The following is an 18,376-nucleotide window of genomic DNA, read 5'->3' as shown; positions in this document are numbered from 1 at the left end:
TACCTGTGGGAAAGTTTTTTTGCGAGTCGCAAAAATACATACAATACGTAGATATCAATGCAGTTTCCAACAGAAATGAACACTAGAGGCAGTAAAACAGCAAGTGCTTTTAATCGTTTTCATACACAGTTACGATTACAGGGTCAGATTATGGATTAATAAAGACTTGTTTTCATGTGTCCTTGCACAATATTATGTTATGACTTCAAAACGCTTTTTACCAAAGTGCACGATTTGTAAACGAATATATTTTGGACTTTATATTTTGCATTGCTTAACCAGCTCCATATGTTTCGCTTTTCTGACATAACAAGTTTGCTCGTTAGCTCAGCAGATATGGTGTTGTACTTAGGATGAGGAAGCCTTGGGAACGAATCCCGGGAAAAACGAGTCAGGGTAAAAGAGCTCAAAGATGAGAGATAAAAACGGCATGATTACGGATGCTTTTTATTTCACATTTGCTTTAGTTAACACTATCAGGTAGGTTTAGGTGTAGTGTTGCTGGTACGTTATTTTAAAACGTAATGGAGCATTACACTTTTAGCGTCACTCACCAGACAATTTTTAAATTAGAACTGCGGTGATACGTATACAACCAACGTAATAAAAACGTACCATATTCACATTTATCTGTTCCGGCAAAAAAATAAAAATAAAAAATGAACACGCTTTTAGCGGCACTCAGTGGACATTTCACATTGAAACTGCAGTGATGTGTTTGTATTGGTACATATTTTGCGACTCGTGAGATCCCTGCCACAGGTACGTTTTTCTAATGAGACCAGGTTGGCAAGTATTCACGTAAACACAGTCAGTTATGTTTAAAGTGAAAGTAAACAGTTGAGAAAGAAAACACATGTGTAACGTATAATGGATCTGTGCGTCAGCTCTTAAAGTGACAGCAGCCTAATAAACCTGCTGCCAAATTATGAGATAATATTAACTATATATCTATATGGCAGTTTTTCCCATGATATCAATGTCAAAAATTGTTGCCAGTGAAAATGCTGAGTGGCTAATAACTTTGGAAAACCACTAGCCATGGTGGCTGGTGAGCAAAAAAGTTAATGTCAAGCCCTGAAGTATATTTGTAATGTATATTTTTGTGCACTCAGATGTATCAGCATCTCAAATGATTTGCAGTACCCTGTTCTCCCTACAACAGACTACCTGAGCGTGGTGTTGATCTGCAGGGCTTTACTGAGCATCCTCGCTCCTGTGTCATCAAGTCCGTTCCCACTCAAATCCACCTTCTTCAGGCAGGCGTTGCTGCCGAGAGCGTTCACAAGCACCGTGCCCCTCGAACGCAGCCTGGAGTCGGCCAGAGACAAGCTCTGCAGGGCCTGTCAAGAAGGAAGAGCAACCAGAGAAAGATAGAGAGAGAGTGTACTGTATGTGTGTGAGTTTGCAATGCCTGTGATCTGTAAAAACAGTGCTTAATAATTGATCAAGCAAGGCGATATCTGCAGTGAGAGGGCTACGTGCCCTGAAGGAGAGAGATTAGAAAGAAAGAAGGAGAGAGAGTGAAGGAAGGATGGATGAATCACTAGTGCTGTAATACACACAGCAGACCGTTAAAAAGCTTTTGTACTCTGCGTGTGTGTTTGAAAGCAAAAGGGGTGTAATGTGCGTACAGGAAATAAAGGGTTATGTGTATATGTGTGTGTGTGTGTGTGTGTGTGTGTGTGTGTGCTTGTGAAACACTCACACACTCTTCCTCCTGCACGAGATGCACTAGTTTCTGAAGAACCTCATCCAGGACCCTGCAAACACAGGAAACAGCAGGACGTTTAAACATACACACACATCAACTCCAAGATTAATGACACTTCACACACCTCTCCCCCAGTCCCTCCCTGAGAGCCTCCTACTGTGTGCTCACATTCGGTTTGTGATTGCAGATGGTTTCAGACTTTTCTCTAACCTGCTTACCTCATCTGCCTGTCTCAGAGTGGATATCTGTTATATCTGTTAATCTGTGTACTGTACTTAAGCTCTATCAGTATCAACTGTGTCATGCTGTTGATTATCACTGAACATCATTTTGAATAATCCTTCAATCTGTGAAAACAAACGCTTGCATTAATGCATTTAAGTCTGTGTAGATTGTGCTCCATTTTATGAGGAATACAATGCACACTGATTTACAGCCATTTGTTAAAATTATAAACAAATGGTTATACTTTATTTTAAGGTGATGTAGTTACATTGTACTTACACAAATAAGTAGTGAGTAATATTAATTAACTACATGTACTTACTAAAGAGTTACGGTTAGGGTTTGGTTGAGGGTTAGTATGTAGTAACTATGTCACCTTAAAATAAAGTGTTACCAAAAAATATTTTGAATGTTTTGAAAATTTTCGATTTTTGATTTAAAATATCCAAAAAACACTAGAACAGTGTTATATGTTTTGTTGACTTGTGTACTAATGTAAGAATGTTTTAATTCAGAGAAATAAGCAATTTTAACCAGGACACGGACCCAGTGTTAATTTTGACAGCAAATTTTGATTTAGTTTTAGTCACAGTCTTTTGACTAAAATGCCATTTAGTTTTAGTCATATTTTAGTCATCGGAAATTGTTTTAGTTTTAGTCGACTAAATCTACCACCAAAGCGGATGGTTTTTGACCATTCAAGTGCAAAAAGACAAGAAAGAGCAAAATCCAGTACTTTTTTTAGGGATTTACACAGTTATCATTGAGGTACTATTATAGTTTTTGTTTAAAATTTTTATTAGATTTGATTTAGTTCTGCTTTCATTGTAATTTTAGTTAAAAAGTTTTAGTAATTTTTTGTGTGTTTATGTCTTTTAGTTTTTGCTTTTAAATGTCTATAAGTTTTTATTTCTGTTTGTTATTTTAATACCTCAGTTTAAGCTAAAGCTTAGAAACTAGAAGTTTACATTTTTTATATATCTATATATATATATATATATATATATATATATATATATTTTTTTTTTTTTTATTTCAGTTAACGTTTATTTCAAGTAATGAAGATTTCTTTGGTTTTAGGTTTAGTTAACTATAATATACTTGTAAAATATATTGAATAATGTGTCAAATAATGTTCTTAGTCTTTCCTTCCTGTGACAGAAGATACACTAGTTTACTATGAATTAAATAGAAATTAAATTTAATACAGTTTATTGTGTAAACAAAATAACAATAATGACCAGGAAAAAATAATAATTATAAACCATTTCCGAAATACCCCGTGACTCTTATTCTGAAATGTCTGCACTGTAGCAGGCTGCTCATGAGGGTGATAAAAAATGCATTCTTACAACCGTCTAAAACATAGTACCATATAAACATCGTGTAGTAAACATTGTCATAATTCAACATTAGATTATAAGCAATCACTTGGCATAAATATGCGCTATTCATTAATTACGAAGCAGTCTGATGTGCTGCTTCTGCGCGAGCCTGTAGAGGGCGCAACAGCGCCGCGTTTCCCGCGGTTAGATCAGCACGTTACACTTCAAATGTGCGCATCTTCCACACAGGACAGCAGTCCTGACTGGATATCTTCCCAAATTTTCCCTCTCTTTCATTTTCATCTCATTTTTATTCATTGACAAAAATTAGAGTAGATTTCAGTCATAGTTTTAGTCATTCAAAACGCATTTTTATTTAATCATCAGCTCGTTTTCGTTCGTGAAAAAATGCCGTTGACGAAAATTATGACGAAAATTATTCGTCATCAAAATTAACACTGCACGGACCATGTCTAATAGTAGCCGCCGAGCGAACACACAGAGTAACATTATAACAACTTTCAAAACACAAATGTATCTAATATGATAAAACAGCGCTGCGTTACTCCACACACACTTGACCGGAAGAAGCGGAAGCGGTTGTCTGTTGCATAATAAATCATTTGTTTTGAATAAAAGACCTCTAGTGGTGACAAATTACATATTGTGCCTTTAACACTTTAGAATAATGGTCAGACATTAATAACTATGCAGGAAGTAATGCAGGATCTCAAATTTAGGATTGAGAAAGTTCCTTTTTGGGATTATTAGTGATTGTTGATGAAGTGCAGGTGAGTAGAGGGAGGGATGATGGGAAATGAGTGGATGACAAGGCTAGGAACTAACAAATATATAGTAAACTGTAATTTATTCCTGTGATGGCAATACTCCAGTCTTCATGTGATCCTTCAGAAATCATTCTAATAGGCTCATTTTATTTTCTTCAATGTTGAAAACTGTTCTGCTGCTTAATATTTGTTTGTGGAAACCATGATACATTGTTACTGTTACATTCTAGTTCTGTTTTGGTTTCATTTTCATTGTGTTCCCTGTTCTGGTTTGTCTGAGTTCTGTTAATTAGTTTCCATAGTTACTCATTAGTTGCTCACCTGTTCTTAGTTCTGTTGATTACTCTGTCAGTGTATTTAAACCCTTAGTTTCCTCCGTTTATTGTTCCGTGTCATTGTTGGTTTATGGGATTTTTTTTATATGCTAATCTCCTGAGTGTTCCCTGTTGGATTTGTATTTATTAAAGACTGTTTTTTTATTTATATATTCTCGGTAGCACTTTATTTTACAGTCCTGTTCTACTTACTATGTACTTATTATAGCAATTACAATAACTAGGTACTAACCCTGAACCTATCCCTAAACCTAACCATAACTCATGTAGTTATGTTATATTATCAGTACTTTCGTGGGTAATTATACTGTAAGTACACATACAGTAACATAAAGTTTAACCATATTTTCCTGCATTGTGCACTTTCTACAGCAACCACTGTGACAAATATAAGAAGCTTGAGTGTGTGTAGCGAGACAGACTCAATTACATCATATGCAATGCTTCAGAGTAGTGGGTGGTCCCTGCTGAGATGATTTGTTTGCTGCAACTCTCTGATTTTTCTTCCCGGGGTTACGGGTAGTGTAGTTTATAACCTGGAGTTTGTCTATTAAATCTGATTTTTTTTTTAAAATTATGTTTTAACTACGCTGACTGATAGCTTCAACAGAAACATTTACCATCCATTAATAACCTCAGAGCTCATTGTAGGTCTGTCTTGAAAGGTTTATATTGTTAAAAACATATTTTCACCAGCCTGGAGAACTCACTCCTTTTCAAATCTGACAATTTAGACCATTCAGACAGCTCAAATAACATTTTTTTACCGTAGGATTCATGTAAGTGCTTTGACAAAAATATGAGTTTCACATTTCCCACTTGCCTACAGGGCTTCCATTGTAAGTGTACAGCTGTAAACACATTTTCAGTTTTCTGGCAATCGACAGCATGCCACAGATGTTGCTGATACAGCTAAAGCTGTATTGACCCTTCAGGCGCTTATCTTCAAACTGCTACAGGCAGCTAGTAAAAATGCTCATGTACTGTAAGTCACTTTGAAAACACTGCATCTGCCACACAAATAAATGTATACATATGTCTCTGTTTGCTCTATGACGTGTGTCTCTCTCAGTCCGGGAATAAGTACCTGCCCTTGATGTTAAAGTTCTTGCCCAGCAGCAGGTGTTTGAGGGACGGGTGTCTGGAGAAGGCAGGGATGACACAGAGGAGATCAGCATCCAGCCCTGAAATGAACAGGCAGAGTCAACAGAGACTGAAGCAAACACAACTGAGGGGAAAGAGAAGGGCTGAAGGTCGGTGGGAGCAGACAAAAGCCTCCTTTCATTTATGCAGTTAGACGTCTCACCGTTGTCTGAGATGTCCAGTGTGCTGATGCAGGAGACTCTGGGGAAAAGGTCCTGTATTATTCCCGCTCCAGCAGACCTGAGCTGAGAAGCAGACAAACGGAGAGAATGAAAAAGAGATGGACACACAGGGTAGATAGAGAAAGCGAACACTCAAAGGCTCAAACATGTATAATTTATACTGTATGCACTTATATATTTCCAATAGCTCAACTGAAAGAGCATGTTACTACCAACACCAAGGTCATAGGATCAATTTCAAGTGCTGCAAAATAATACATTAATACACAGTCTGCCAAATAAATACATTTACGGCCTTTTCATTCGTTATTTTGAGACCAGGGCTAGTTGTCACCTTTTACTCCAGTGGATATTTCTTTAGGTAGATTTTCTGTGAAGAAACATTAAGTATTGTTTTGTTATTCTAAAATAGTCCAATCATCTGCGTCAAAAATGAAGGAGATCCGGAATGACTCATCCATTAGAAATAGCTCTGCACATTTACAGTGCATACTGAATAGAGCAGCAGTTTTGGACTAATTTATGGCTACTTAGAATTTATTATTTCTTACTTTTACAAAACTGCCAGAACTTCGCAATAGTTATATCAAGAAATATTTCATTTCATAGCCATTCAAGCTATTCAAGAAGAAACTAAAAAAAGTTACAAAAAAAGCTACTAAACAATTACACCATTTTTACGCAGGTTGACATTTTTAGATATGACACTAAGGCCCTGTTTCCACCTGGTATTAAGATGCGTTTTGTTCACAAGTAGATGAGAGAGACACATTTCCATTTACACCTGGTGTTTTAATCTGTTTTGTCCACTTTCAACCACTTCTGTCCTGATTTCTTCGAGGGGAGGGTAAAAGTATTGTTTTTTTCCGATTTTTCGATCTAATGGATAACATAAGCTTGCACAATTTACATACGAACGTGAAAGGAGATGAAAGAAAACGCAGAGAGCATCAGCTTTCGTTTCTGCTCTGACAGCCACAAAACCGCTGTGAGTGTGTTAGAAATCAGGAATGATGAGAGAACATTGTGCTTGGTACATTTTTCGTCTTCAAATGAAATTTGGGTCTTCGGCCGACAAAGTTTAAATCCCGTCTGGCTAGTGCACTTCCCATAATGTTTACGCATTAGGTCAGTAGCCAGAGTAGGCGGTCTTTTGTGGCTGTTCGAATGCATTCAACCACATGAGTGTTTACACTATGAAAGCAATCCATTTGAATTGAAAGTTGAAAAGCTTAAACCGTTTTAGACCCTGTTTACACCTGTATTTAGCATTGCCCACTTGTGATCCGATCGACCAAAACGAATTTTAATACCAGGTGTAAACTGGGCCTATAAGGGGTAAGTTGTCACAACAGAACCTGTCATTAAACAGCATATAGTTATTTAAGCAAAATTTAAACTGTAGAACAATTCATGCATCAGCAAACAAACAAAAAAAAATTGGGGTGTTGAAATTAATCGTTTCTACGATGCATTGTGATGCGGACGTGGATGATTCTGCATCGATGCAGACCATAATCGATTATAGCCTATTGACAGCATTGCCAGGTTTTCACAACAAAACTGCTTCTCAAAACTAGCCCAATTGTGTTATGGTGGGTCCCCTGGTAAAAATCGCATCCCATAGGATAAAATCCAAGTTTTTTGGTGGGGTTCCCCTGGTAAAATTTGCATTCCAGGGGTTAAATATCACGTTGTTAGGGTCGCTTCAACTTGCGGACATGTAAAACAATCCAAGGCAACACTGCCTACATGGAAAAATGGCGGAGGGAAGCTAAACACTAAAGCGAGTAATAAAAAAATGTACCCACTATTTTAACATTTACAGCATGCAAGCATGTGCGTGCGAGTGTGTGTGTGAGTGTGTATGAGCATTATTGTAACTTAAGTACAGTACTTGACAGTTTCATGCACTTTTAGTATGTACTAGTGTTTATTAGTTCTAAATGCTCCTGTCATATGTTGTGTTCAGAGGTAAGTTTTGTTTAATGTTTAAAGTGAACTTTCTTGGAACAGATAAAATAAAAAGAGAGTTCATATATCTGAATGCTTGTATTCATTGCTGAAAATGTAGCCATGTGCAGTGATATTGAAAACTGAGGATGCAATGTATCGGGGAATCGAGTAGAATCGTTGACATGAAAATTGTAATCAAATTGAATCGTGAGACCAGTGACGATTCACACCCCTAAAAAAAGTCATGCAAAAAAAAAAAAATTGATTAGGCCAACAAAAAATATAATTACTAAATTGAATGAAATATAAAATCCCTGACCTGAAGCCAACATGCAAAATATACTGATATAGTGTGACAATTAACATTAAATAATAATGTTAATTATTTTCAAATTCACAGTTCTGAAATTTGCAGAAATGTTAAAATAGTTTATGATTTGCAATTGCAACAATTGCGTGAAGGCAAAATAAGGCAATGCAGAGATAAACACACATTCTGAAAAGAAACCTTCAAACACTTTCTGTGTGACTAATTCAGTGGCCGACACACAGTATGGTGACCACAGACTGAAAGATCTTCAGCCAACAGAGAGAAGGACAGGCGTTTATAGAGCTCAATCCAGGTTTAGGGCCACAACGGGGGGGATGGGGTACCTCACAGCCGCTGATGTCCAGGTGTAGGTCAGTGATGTGAGGATTGGATGAAAGCCCAAGGAACAAAGCCCTGTGAACAAACACATGGACGTTGTCATTACTGACAGCATTACATGCCTCATTGAAGAGACTCAGCATTCTATTATGTGCTTTCATGGCTGATCTCCATAATAAATCAAATCAGAAAAGGTCTATATGGACACCGTCAAAGCGTTGCGCAGGTCTTAAAGGATTAAAGGGAAAAGAGCTTAGAGATTAGTTCGACTCCTCTGGTGTGGGCCGGTGGTGTTGACAGAAGAGAGCTAAAGTCAGGTGCTCAGCTGGGTGTGACAGTCCGTCTTGCGCTCGGTTTGTGTTTGTGAGCTGGGAGGAGGTATGACCCTGTTTGAAATGCTTCATTTGAAAACATTCCGGCTTTCCTAAAATAGCAACTGCGTGAACATCTTGATTCTGACCTCAGTTAGGGGTGCAGAGCTCTAAAACTAGAAATGAATCCCAAGAGAGTTCTTTTAGTAGGCTTTTCACGCCCAAAATTGTTAACCCTTTAATGAATACATCCAGACCCAAAAATTATGAAATGTGTATAAATATATTGTGTTTTTTTTAAGTAATAATAATGACAGACTCAACAAATTATTTATTGTGAGCCTCTATCAAAGGATTAAGATGTCCATTAATAGTAAAAGTCAAATATGTACACTAGCAGTCAAAAGTTTGGAAACATTACTATTTTTAACGTTTTTGAACAAAGTCTCTTATGCTCATTAAGGCTGCATTTATTTCATAATAAATACAGAAAAAATAATAATATTGTGAAATAATATTACAATTTAAAATTATGGTTTTCTATTTTAATATACTTTAAAATACAATTTATTTCTGTGATGCAAAGCTGAATTTTCAGCATCATTACAGTCTTCAGAGTCACATGATCCTTCAGAAATCACTGTAATATGCCAATTTATTATCAATGTTGGAAACAGTTGTGCTGCTTTTATAACCTGTGATACTTTTTCAGGATTCTTTGATATATAAAAAGTAAAAAAAAAAAAAAAAAATTATATATATATATATATATATATCAGCATTTATTTAAAAACAAATCTTTTGTAACAATATACACTATCGTTCAAACGTTTGGGGTCAGTAATTATTTCTTTTTTTTTTTTTAAAGAAATTAATACTTTTATTCAGCACGGATGTGTTAAATTGATAAAAAGTGATAGTAAAGATTTATATTGGTAGAAAAGATTTATATAATAAAAAGATTTATATTATCTGATAATAATATGAAATGCTTCTTGAGCACCAAATCTGCGGTGAAAACTGTTATAACTTCCACTGAAAATTCAGCTCCGCCTTAAAATATTAAAATTTGTTTTAAATTGTAATAATATTTCATATATATTATATATATATATATATATATGAAATATACATATATATATATATATATATATATATATTGTTTTATATATATTTCAAATATAATATTTCACAGTATTACTGTTTAACTGTATTTTTGATCAAATAAATCAGATTTTGTGAGCACTGCAGAACAAGAAAGTACTTTACCACTAATGAACCCTTTAGCTGAACAAGTTTCCAAAAATTATTACTTACAGTACACACTACACTTTTTACTTGTACACTACACAGGGGATGTGGTTCGCTTGATCTGTTCAGCAATCCATTTAAATCTATATTACATCAAAAAATACGCCTGCCTTTAAAAATTCACGAAAGTGAGTGCCTTCATGCTGAGATGAAAACTGTGTATTCTTGAAAACTGCAGTGATAACTAAAGATTTTTGTGTTTAAAGGGATAGTTCACCCAGGAATGAAAACACTGTCATCATTTAAACCCAGAAGATATTATGAGAAATGTCTCAGTGTTTTTGTTTTGTTTTTTCATACAATGGAAGTCTATGGTAAAATGGTTTGGTTACCCACAATACCTTATGACTCACATAACATGACTTACAGTATTGGTTAATTTGACATGGGTTATCTTGTTCCATGCAAGTCACCAAGCTCAACACATCTCAAACCAGCCTAACGTGGTTAGCTTGTCTCCCAAAATGTGAAAATCTGGTTTGTTGGATTTAGAGAAGGCACTTGGTGAGTTAGACTGGGAAAACACCTAAACCAGATTAAATCAGCTAAGCCAGCGTTAACTGCAGCATGAAAAGCCAGAACGCCGACCGGGCTCACCTCAGCACGTCAGGAGGCATCTTCATAGACGCCAGACTGATGTGAGTGAGGCTGAATGCTGAACTGAAGAACTGACGGAAGGAAGGAAGTGTCTCTCTCACTTTCCTAAAAGGGTGACAGAAACGAAGGGGAGACTTTTATCCATAATACATCATACCATGCTTCACAAAACCCTGAGCAAGAGGCCAGAAAAAGGCTCAAAAGTATTCCCTCTGGCTTATTACAGAAAGAGTCGTTTGTATCTCTATTACATGTTGAACATTTTAACAAGCTGACTTAGTTTATGGCATAAAACATTGGACTAGACAAATAAATAATATGGGTGAGACATAACTAGACAGGAAAAATGAGAAAAAGACAGTCAGTGAGGAATACTGGGGGGTCTAAAAACATGACAGTTCATGATAGCATTTCTGTGTTTGACAGTGACACTATCATTTAAGAGCGAGAGAGAAGGAAGAATATGTGGTGTAAACGTGTTAACAAGAGCAGAGAGTGTTAAGGGAACATTCCCATTTAATATTCATGAGCTCTCTGTCTTATCAGCTCAAACAGATTTACATTTCTGCCTTCGCATGGCACTAGCGTAACCAGATTTACTCATACACATGCGCCTACACTCCTCGTATGGAGATGCCCATGTGTGCAATGGTTCTGTGTTTGGATGTGCACGTTTCTGAGTGCTCACACTCACAAGTGTGGGAGTTTAAGTGGGAGTTTGAGAGAGGATGAAATTAGCACTAGGAAAAAGAGGCTACAGTTGCGTCCCAAATAACACACTATACACTTATACTTGTATTTATGTACTCAACCTTGTGGTGTATGAATTTTAAAAGGTTATTTTGTCTGTTAGCCCAACCCTCTACGGACACACTGAAGCTCGAGTCGCCATTGGCTAGTAATTTTTTTTAGTTTACTCGCCAGACACTTTACATGGAATGCAAAAACAATGCAAACATCAAAAATATATACATTTCAAACGCTATTAAAATAAAGTAAACAGTCTGTAATAAAATAAGGTTAAATAAATCAAGCAATAGCACACATAAACAATAGAAAAGATGCCAATTACATAAACAGTGCTTTTCAGATAGATCTAACAGTAGTTAGATACAGTTTAGGTGCAGAAATTGAATAAATAAATCAAATGTAAAATAACACTGGATAGTCTTCAATGTATAAATGAAATATAGACTGATCCTTAATAAAGTTACAAAAGTTATTTAGTCAAGAGCATTGAGTGTTTTTTGCAGTGAGTCTGTTGTTGGATTAACAGGAATATTAGGCTGCTGTCACTTTAAGACTAATGCACAGATCCAATATACTGTTACACACACGTTTACTTTCTGTTTACATTCACTTAAGACATAACTGACTATGTTTACTAGGATACTAACCAAGACAGGCATAATGTTGCGTGAAACTGTCCGTTCAAACGGAAGACGTGAAAGAGAGCTCAATTCAGTATTCGTGTGCTGTCCGACGCGGCTTCGGATGTGGTGGGCACACACAAAACTTTTCACATAGCACGCGCAAGTTATCTTCTGAATCTTCTTGCGCTTGAATTTTTAAATTGGCAAGGCTTAAAGGTGCCCTAGAATCAAAAATTTAATTTACCTCGGCATAGTTGAATAACAAGAGTTCAGTACATGGAAAAGACATACAGTGAGTTTCAAACTACATTGCTTCCTACTTCTTATATAAATCTCATTTGTTTAAAAGACCTCCGGAAAACAGGCGAATGTCAAAATAACACTGACTGTTATGTAACAGTCAGGATCATTAATATGTACGCCCCCAATATTTGCATATGCCAGCTCATGTTCAAGGCATTAGACAAGGGCAGCCAGTATTAACGTCTGGATCTGTGCACAGCTGAATCATCAGACTAGGTAAGCAAGCAAGAACAACAGTGAAAAATGGCAGATGGAGCAATAATAACTGACATGATAACATGATATTTTTAGTGATATTTGTAAATTGTCTTTCTAAATGTTTCGTTAGCATGTTGCTAATGTACTTTTAAATGTGGTTAAAGTTATCATCGTTTATTACTGTATTCACGGAGACAAGATGCTATTCATTTTTAAACACTTGCAATCTGTATAATTCATAAACAACTTCATTCTTTGTAAATCTCTCCAACAGTGTAGCATTGTACTGCAGTAGTAGCACTGTATAACTGCACTTATAGTCGAGAGCTCGGGAGGGCAGGGAGCGAGAGATTTAAAGGGGCCGCAGCCTGAATCGGTGAATAGTTAATGATGCCCCAAAATAGGCAGTTAAAAAAATTAATAAAAAAAAATCTATGGGGTATTTTGAGCTGAAACTTCACAGACACATTCAGGGGACACCTTAGACTTATATTACATCTTTTGAAAAGACGTTCTACGGCACCTTTAAAAACATGTGCAAATAAAAACACATGCAAACTTTCAGGACAATGCAGCACTGGTCCGATCAAGACAGTGACAGTTCTGTCAACGAGCCCTGCATGTGCTTTCTCTTTCTCGCATAAAGCTCAGCAGGCAATGAAATTATATCTGCGCTAAACTTATTTTTTGCCTAACAGGCGACTGATATCGTGCAATTTACTAGCTATTAGCTAATAAAAGACATATTTTTTTTTGTTACTTTGTTTAGTCATGAAATTTGGTTGCATATGTGACTTATTTACTCACATTGTAGAGCGCTGTAGCCCCTCCCCCTTTGATGCATAATTAAAGCTGCGACAGTTGAGCGCATGAAGTGTCCAACATTCTTTGTTTTGTCATCCATTATCCAGGTATTTAAAGTGCACTTTTTCTATTTGGAATTTTCAGTGTGAACACACTACTCACTATTTATACTATAAAATGGCATATAATAGTGCATAAGTATGCAAATTGGGATGCACCTTATGTTTGTGATAACATGCTACTCTTATTATTGCTGCGGTATATAGTATGCATGCTGAGCACAATATGCAACGGCCTACTACATTTTCCAGAAAATAGAATTAAAGCCTATTCACACTCTGAATGGTAACAATAAAGATAATAAATATAATGATATCTATGTTAGCGTTCACACCAATCAATGCACAATATTTTTCTGATTATTATAAGCATTATGTGCTCAAGCTCTTTAAAGTGGAGTTGATTTTGATTGGCTGCCAATGTTTTTTTTTCATTTATCAGCTGGAATAAATTGTTCTGAAAGTGATTCTAATGAGATTGTTCCTCTGTGTTGTTTTTGTTATAGATGTGGTGTAGAATTACTCTTAGAATTAGAAGGATTATTAAAACTTTATAGTTATCGTTATAGTTATCGTTATGAATGGTCCTTTATCCAACAGCACACTGTATAGAATACTGTATCCCACAATGCTTGACTTGACCTTCCATTTCCTGTCAAATGAATGAACTGAAAGTAATACAAAACTATGTTTGTCTCTTTCTTGATTCAATATTTGATCTGACTGAAATTTTCACACCAAATTGGATTAATAAAAGAAAGTTTGAAGGTCATGTGACAATGCATACTGCTGTTTGAAACTTAATATTTCTGCATAAGGTGTTCTAATACACTTACCATTTTCAATAAATATTAGATAAACAATATTGCACAGTATTTCAGTCCCAACACAACCAAAAAAGAGTTTCAATCTTCAGACACCCAATCATCTTCAAAAACGCATCCCTCTGCAAATTCAAACCCAATTAAGAACAAACACATTTGCAGGAGGTGCAAAAGGATGAAGAAATCTTCCAAACTGAACAAGAAGTTCAGCTAAAATTAGCCTCATTTTTCAGAGTTTCTCATAATGCCGTTAACGTGCCGAGAGGGGAGATGGAATTGCTGTTCGGGTTCAGAGGGAGTCAGACAGGAAGACGGATCATTGTATTTCAGTATCTTCTCAGCCTACAGCTTCTCACATGCATGCACACATGCACTTTACTTGCCATACCATAGGCTTCTGGTTTAAAGCTAATTATAGATTATTGGTAGAATTTAAAAAAAGACATTATTTACTTAATTTATGAGCTTTTTCCAAATCAGGTTTTGAAAGATTTGGCTCACTTTTGGGGATAATTTTGTCATCTGATGCTGTTACAGTAGCTGTATTACCATCTGTGCACCACGCAGGTCCATCAGCTCTATCTGATCACTCATGTCCCAGTTTAACTCATAATGTATTTCTGCAGGCACTCTTCCCTGCTGGTAAACCCACTTACAACCAGCTTCTGATGGTACAGTAGTTAAATCCAGCTGGAACAAGCTGATCATTGATGGTTGCTAACAGCTCCAAGCTGGTCTAGATGTTTGATGAGGAAAAGTATGAGCAGACCTGATGCTGACCCGTTAAACCACCTTTGACAAACAAGCAACCTTGTTCTGCACTACAAAAACATTTGTCTTATTTTCCAGTATCATCATTAAAACAGAATATAATTTCTTGAGAAGCAAAATTGTGCAAAATAAAACACGCTTGTGTAACTTTTTTTTTTTTACTCACTAAATTTGATATATATACAGTCAAACCAAAACATTTGAACCTTGAAAATTTATTCACTATAGTTTAAAAAAATCTGACAAGTTCTTAATTATGTCAGATAACACCTAAGCAAAACATGGTCAGGTCAAAGTGTCTGAATAATTTTTGAATCCAAATTTTTATAAATTTTACTGTTAGTCCACAGTATGAAGAATTTTTGGGTATAATATGTCACAGTTTACTTTATTTTGCTATCCTCACTTACATAAATGAACTATAGTGTCCTGAACCCACTAATAAAATATAGCAAAAATGTCTGAATAATTTTTGGTTTGACTATATAGTCAAACCAAAAACTATTCAGACATTTTTGATATTTTCTGTAACAAAATATAGAAGAAAAAAGAATGACCATTTAGGCCAAAATATAATCTTTATTTGACTATTTTATCTTTGTTATTAAAACAAAACAAAACAAAGATGCACATTACAAATACAATATAATATACAAAAGAAATAAACAGTGCTTTATTTTTTAACATACAGTAGGCGTATTTAACAGTAGTATTCAAGTAAGAAATTGAATAAACAATGTAAAAATAAAACACTACATAGACTTCACTGTATAACTTATATATGATTCTTATTAAAGCTACTGAAGTTATTCAGTGAAGAGCAGTTAGTGATTTTATCTTTGTCTTTTGATTGTCTTTTGAACGTTATTGACAAGTGGCAGCATGTTTATTATTAGGCTGCTGTCACTTTAAGACCTCATGCACGGATCTAATATACACATTCGGTTTTCTCTTTATGTACACTCAAGACATATCTACTGTGTTTATGTAAACCTTGTGTGTAGTTGACAGTTTAAGTGTAATAAGACATGAAATATAACTTAGTTTAGTACTCAAATGCTGTTTCACAGGCTTTTAATGTGCTTCGGGTGTACGCATTTAACCGACAAGGCTTTAAAACGCATGCAAATAATAAACTTTTGTGATTGTGAATAAATCATCTGCTTTAACGTGATGTTAATATATATTTAGTACGTTGAGGGAGACATTTTAATCGTTCACGATCCAACATCATGATGTATCACACCCCTAACTTAGCTTTACCTTGTTTTTATATTTTTACTGAAAAACAAGACAAAATAATGATTAATGTAAAAACCTCAGGCACTTTAAACTGGTTTAGTTTCCAGCAGAATTCTACTTTTGGTTAAATTCATGGAAGGAGTAGAAAGTGAAGAGGAACTCAACTGACTCAAACTGACTCATGATGACGTGCGAGGTTGAGGCTCATCTGTGAGATCGACTCAAAAAGTGACAGATTATCATGCGAGAGCAGGTGGGAGGCAGTTTAGCTCACCTGTGAGAAAAGGAGTTTTTGGACAGGTTCAAGTAGGAGAGATCGGCACAGCAGCCTCGCAGCAGAGCTCCAAATAGCTGAGAGGAAATGGAAAGAGAACGTAGGAAAAAAGAGAGGGGATTGGCAGCAAAAGAATGATGAAAATGAGCATAATTCTGTAATTTAGGACCATTATATGTGACAGAAATATCAATATGAAATCAGAGATAAATTGTAGCCTCGCATCCTGGGTGCAATGACATAAATCATGGTGAGTAAAAAGCAGTTTGGCAATAACAAATTCAGAAAGATGAGGTCTGTCAACTCACAGAGTCTACGGTACAGTCAGTGCCTGACAGGTCCAAATGCACCAGGCAGTTCGGCTGTGCCAGAAACAGGTAGAGATTCTACAATGAGGAAGAAGAAGCATTGAGGCTGTTAATAATGGTGTGTGTATTGTGTACCTGCCTCTGTATACTGTGTGTGTGAGTTATTTTCAGTATTTTTGTGTGTCCTCCTCACAAAGAAATCAAAACCAGGAAGACACTAGTTCCATCCTGACACATACACACTCTTAAAATAAATATAGGCTATACCTAATGTAAATATAAAACATAATTGGTTCCCAAAATGAATCATCTGTTAATCTGATTTCCTGCACAGAAGCCTTCTCGTTTTGTGCTTTAAAGCTGGTTTTAAGTTTTCAACTTTTAAAGTCAATGCTAACAGATAATTATTTAAATACATATTTGCCCCAATGTACCTACTTTTTTAGTAATGTCACGATCACCAGCTGGAGTGCCCTTTATATATAAATTGAACAAAATCAACTAGCTAGTCATGACTGTTTTCTGAAACTGTATTTTCGCAAACCTGTCATTTAAACCTCAAATCAAATTAACGCTAGATTTTTGTATGCACGTGGCATCTGAGGACTAATTCTCATTTTTCTCAGTTATTTTGCTTTATTTCCATATTCAATCATAAGATCGTTCTTACGTACCAGAGCACATACGAACATGCGCACTCTTCAAAAATGGTGCTTACAATCTCTTGTAATCTCAAAATAAAATATGTAAATGGCATTTGTATATATTCGTCAGCTTGCTTATTTTGCTCAAGATAATGATTTATTAAGTCCACATGTCATAAAAACTAGACACTATGCTTCTAACCACAGCTCCAGAGTTGTCGTTCCAACCACACAAGTTTGCGATGCAGTTTGCGAATGTTCGTTTGAACTATGGTTTCAGGAAACAACAAATCGTTGAACTATGTTAGTAACAACGTAACTTGCGATGTTAGTTGGCTAACAATGCTTTTGGGAAACACACCCCAGAGTGTTGCTGACAGACTGGAAAGAGAGGAGCTGCAGCAATGTCAAATATGTGAAACAATGTTTTTTTGTTTTGTTTTGTTTTTTAAAAGCATGAAAACCTGTTCTAGTAGAGCCCACAACCAAAATCACGATTTTGTAAAAGGGCATAATATGGCCTCTTTAAGAACACTAGCGGCCTTATCATTCACCCGGCGCAATGCAACGCCAGGCGCAATGCAAGTGTTTTTTTGCTAGTTTCAGCACAACGCAGTTAACATTTTCACATCCAGCGCCACGTTGTTTAAATAGCAAATGTACTTGTGCCCATCTGTGTGCCCATGGGCGTGCTGGTCTGAAAACGAGGTGTTCTCAGGTGCATTGTTGGCGTGTTGCTATTTTGAGGCAACTGAAAACGACTGCACCACTGACCAACAAAAACCTGCTCTAAAGTCAATGACAGATTTTTTTTTTTTTTTCTTTTTGTTATTTAAAGGGCACATTAGTAATAAGCATCTGGCTTTTAAAGGGAATGGGAGAGGAGACTCTGATTGGTTTATTGCACGTTACACCCAAAACACACCATGACTCATTAAGAGACTAGGTACAACACTTTTGGACCATGCACCTGGTGTGCCAACAATTTTTTCCGTCATTAAACTAGCAAAAGAGTATTCGGACAAGCCCTAAGTGCACCT

The 18,376-nt window shown here is 36.0% G+C and overlaps 1 protein-coding gene across 2 annotated transcripts in view; it reads right to left on the bottom strand.

Annotated features, from left to right (window-relative positions):
- carmil3 (capping protein regulator and myosin 1 linker 3) overlaps positions 1-18,376 on the bottom strand; it is an 84,281-nt gene that overhangs the window by 23,419 nt on the left and 42,486 nt on the right. For both annotated transcript variants that reach the window (XM_067362777.1, XM_067362778.1), the window contains exons 14-21: positions 16,693-16,770; positions 16,385-16,461; positions 10,537-10,641; positions 8,323-8,392; positions 5,694-5,775; positions 5,475-5,571; positions 1,709-1,763; positions 1,171-1,343 (exon numbers count right to left, since the gene is read on the bottom strand). In XM_067362777.1, coding sequence (XP_067218878.1) covers positions 1,171-1,343; positions 1,709-1,763; positions 5,475-5,571; positions 5,694-5,775; positions 8,323-8,392; positions 10,537-10,641; positions 16,385-16,461; positions 16,693-16,770 — 737 coding nt within the window. The remainder of the gene's footprint in view (positions 1-1,170; positions 1,344-1,708; positions 1,764-5,474; positions 5,572-5,693; positions 5,776-8,322; positions 8,393-10,536; positions 10,642-16,384; positions 16,462-16,692; positions 16,771-18,376) is intronic.

This window comes from Chanodichthys erythropterus, chromosome 16 (assembly GCF_024489055.1).
Source record: "Chanodichthys erythropterus isolate Z2021 chromosome 16, ASM2448905v1, whole genome shotgun sequence".
NCBI lineage: Eukaryota > Metazoa > Chordata > Actinopteri > Cypriniformes > Xenocyprididae > Chanodichthys > Chanodichthys erythropterus.
Note: the sequence above shows the minus strand (reverse complement) of the source record. Positions and strands in the feature narration are given on the sequence as shown.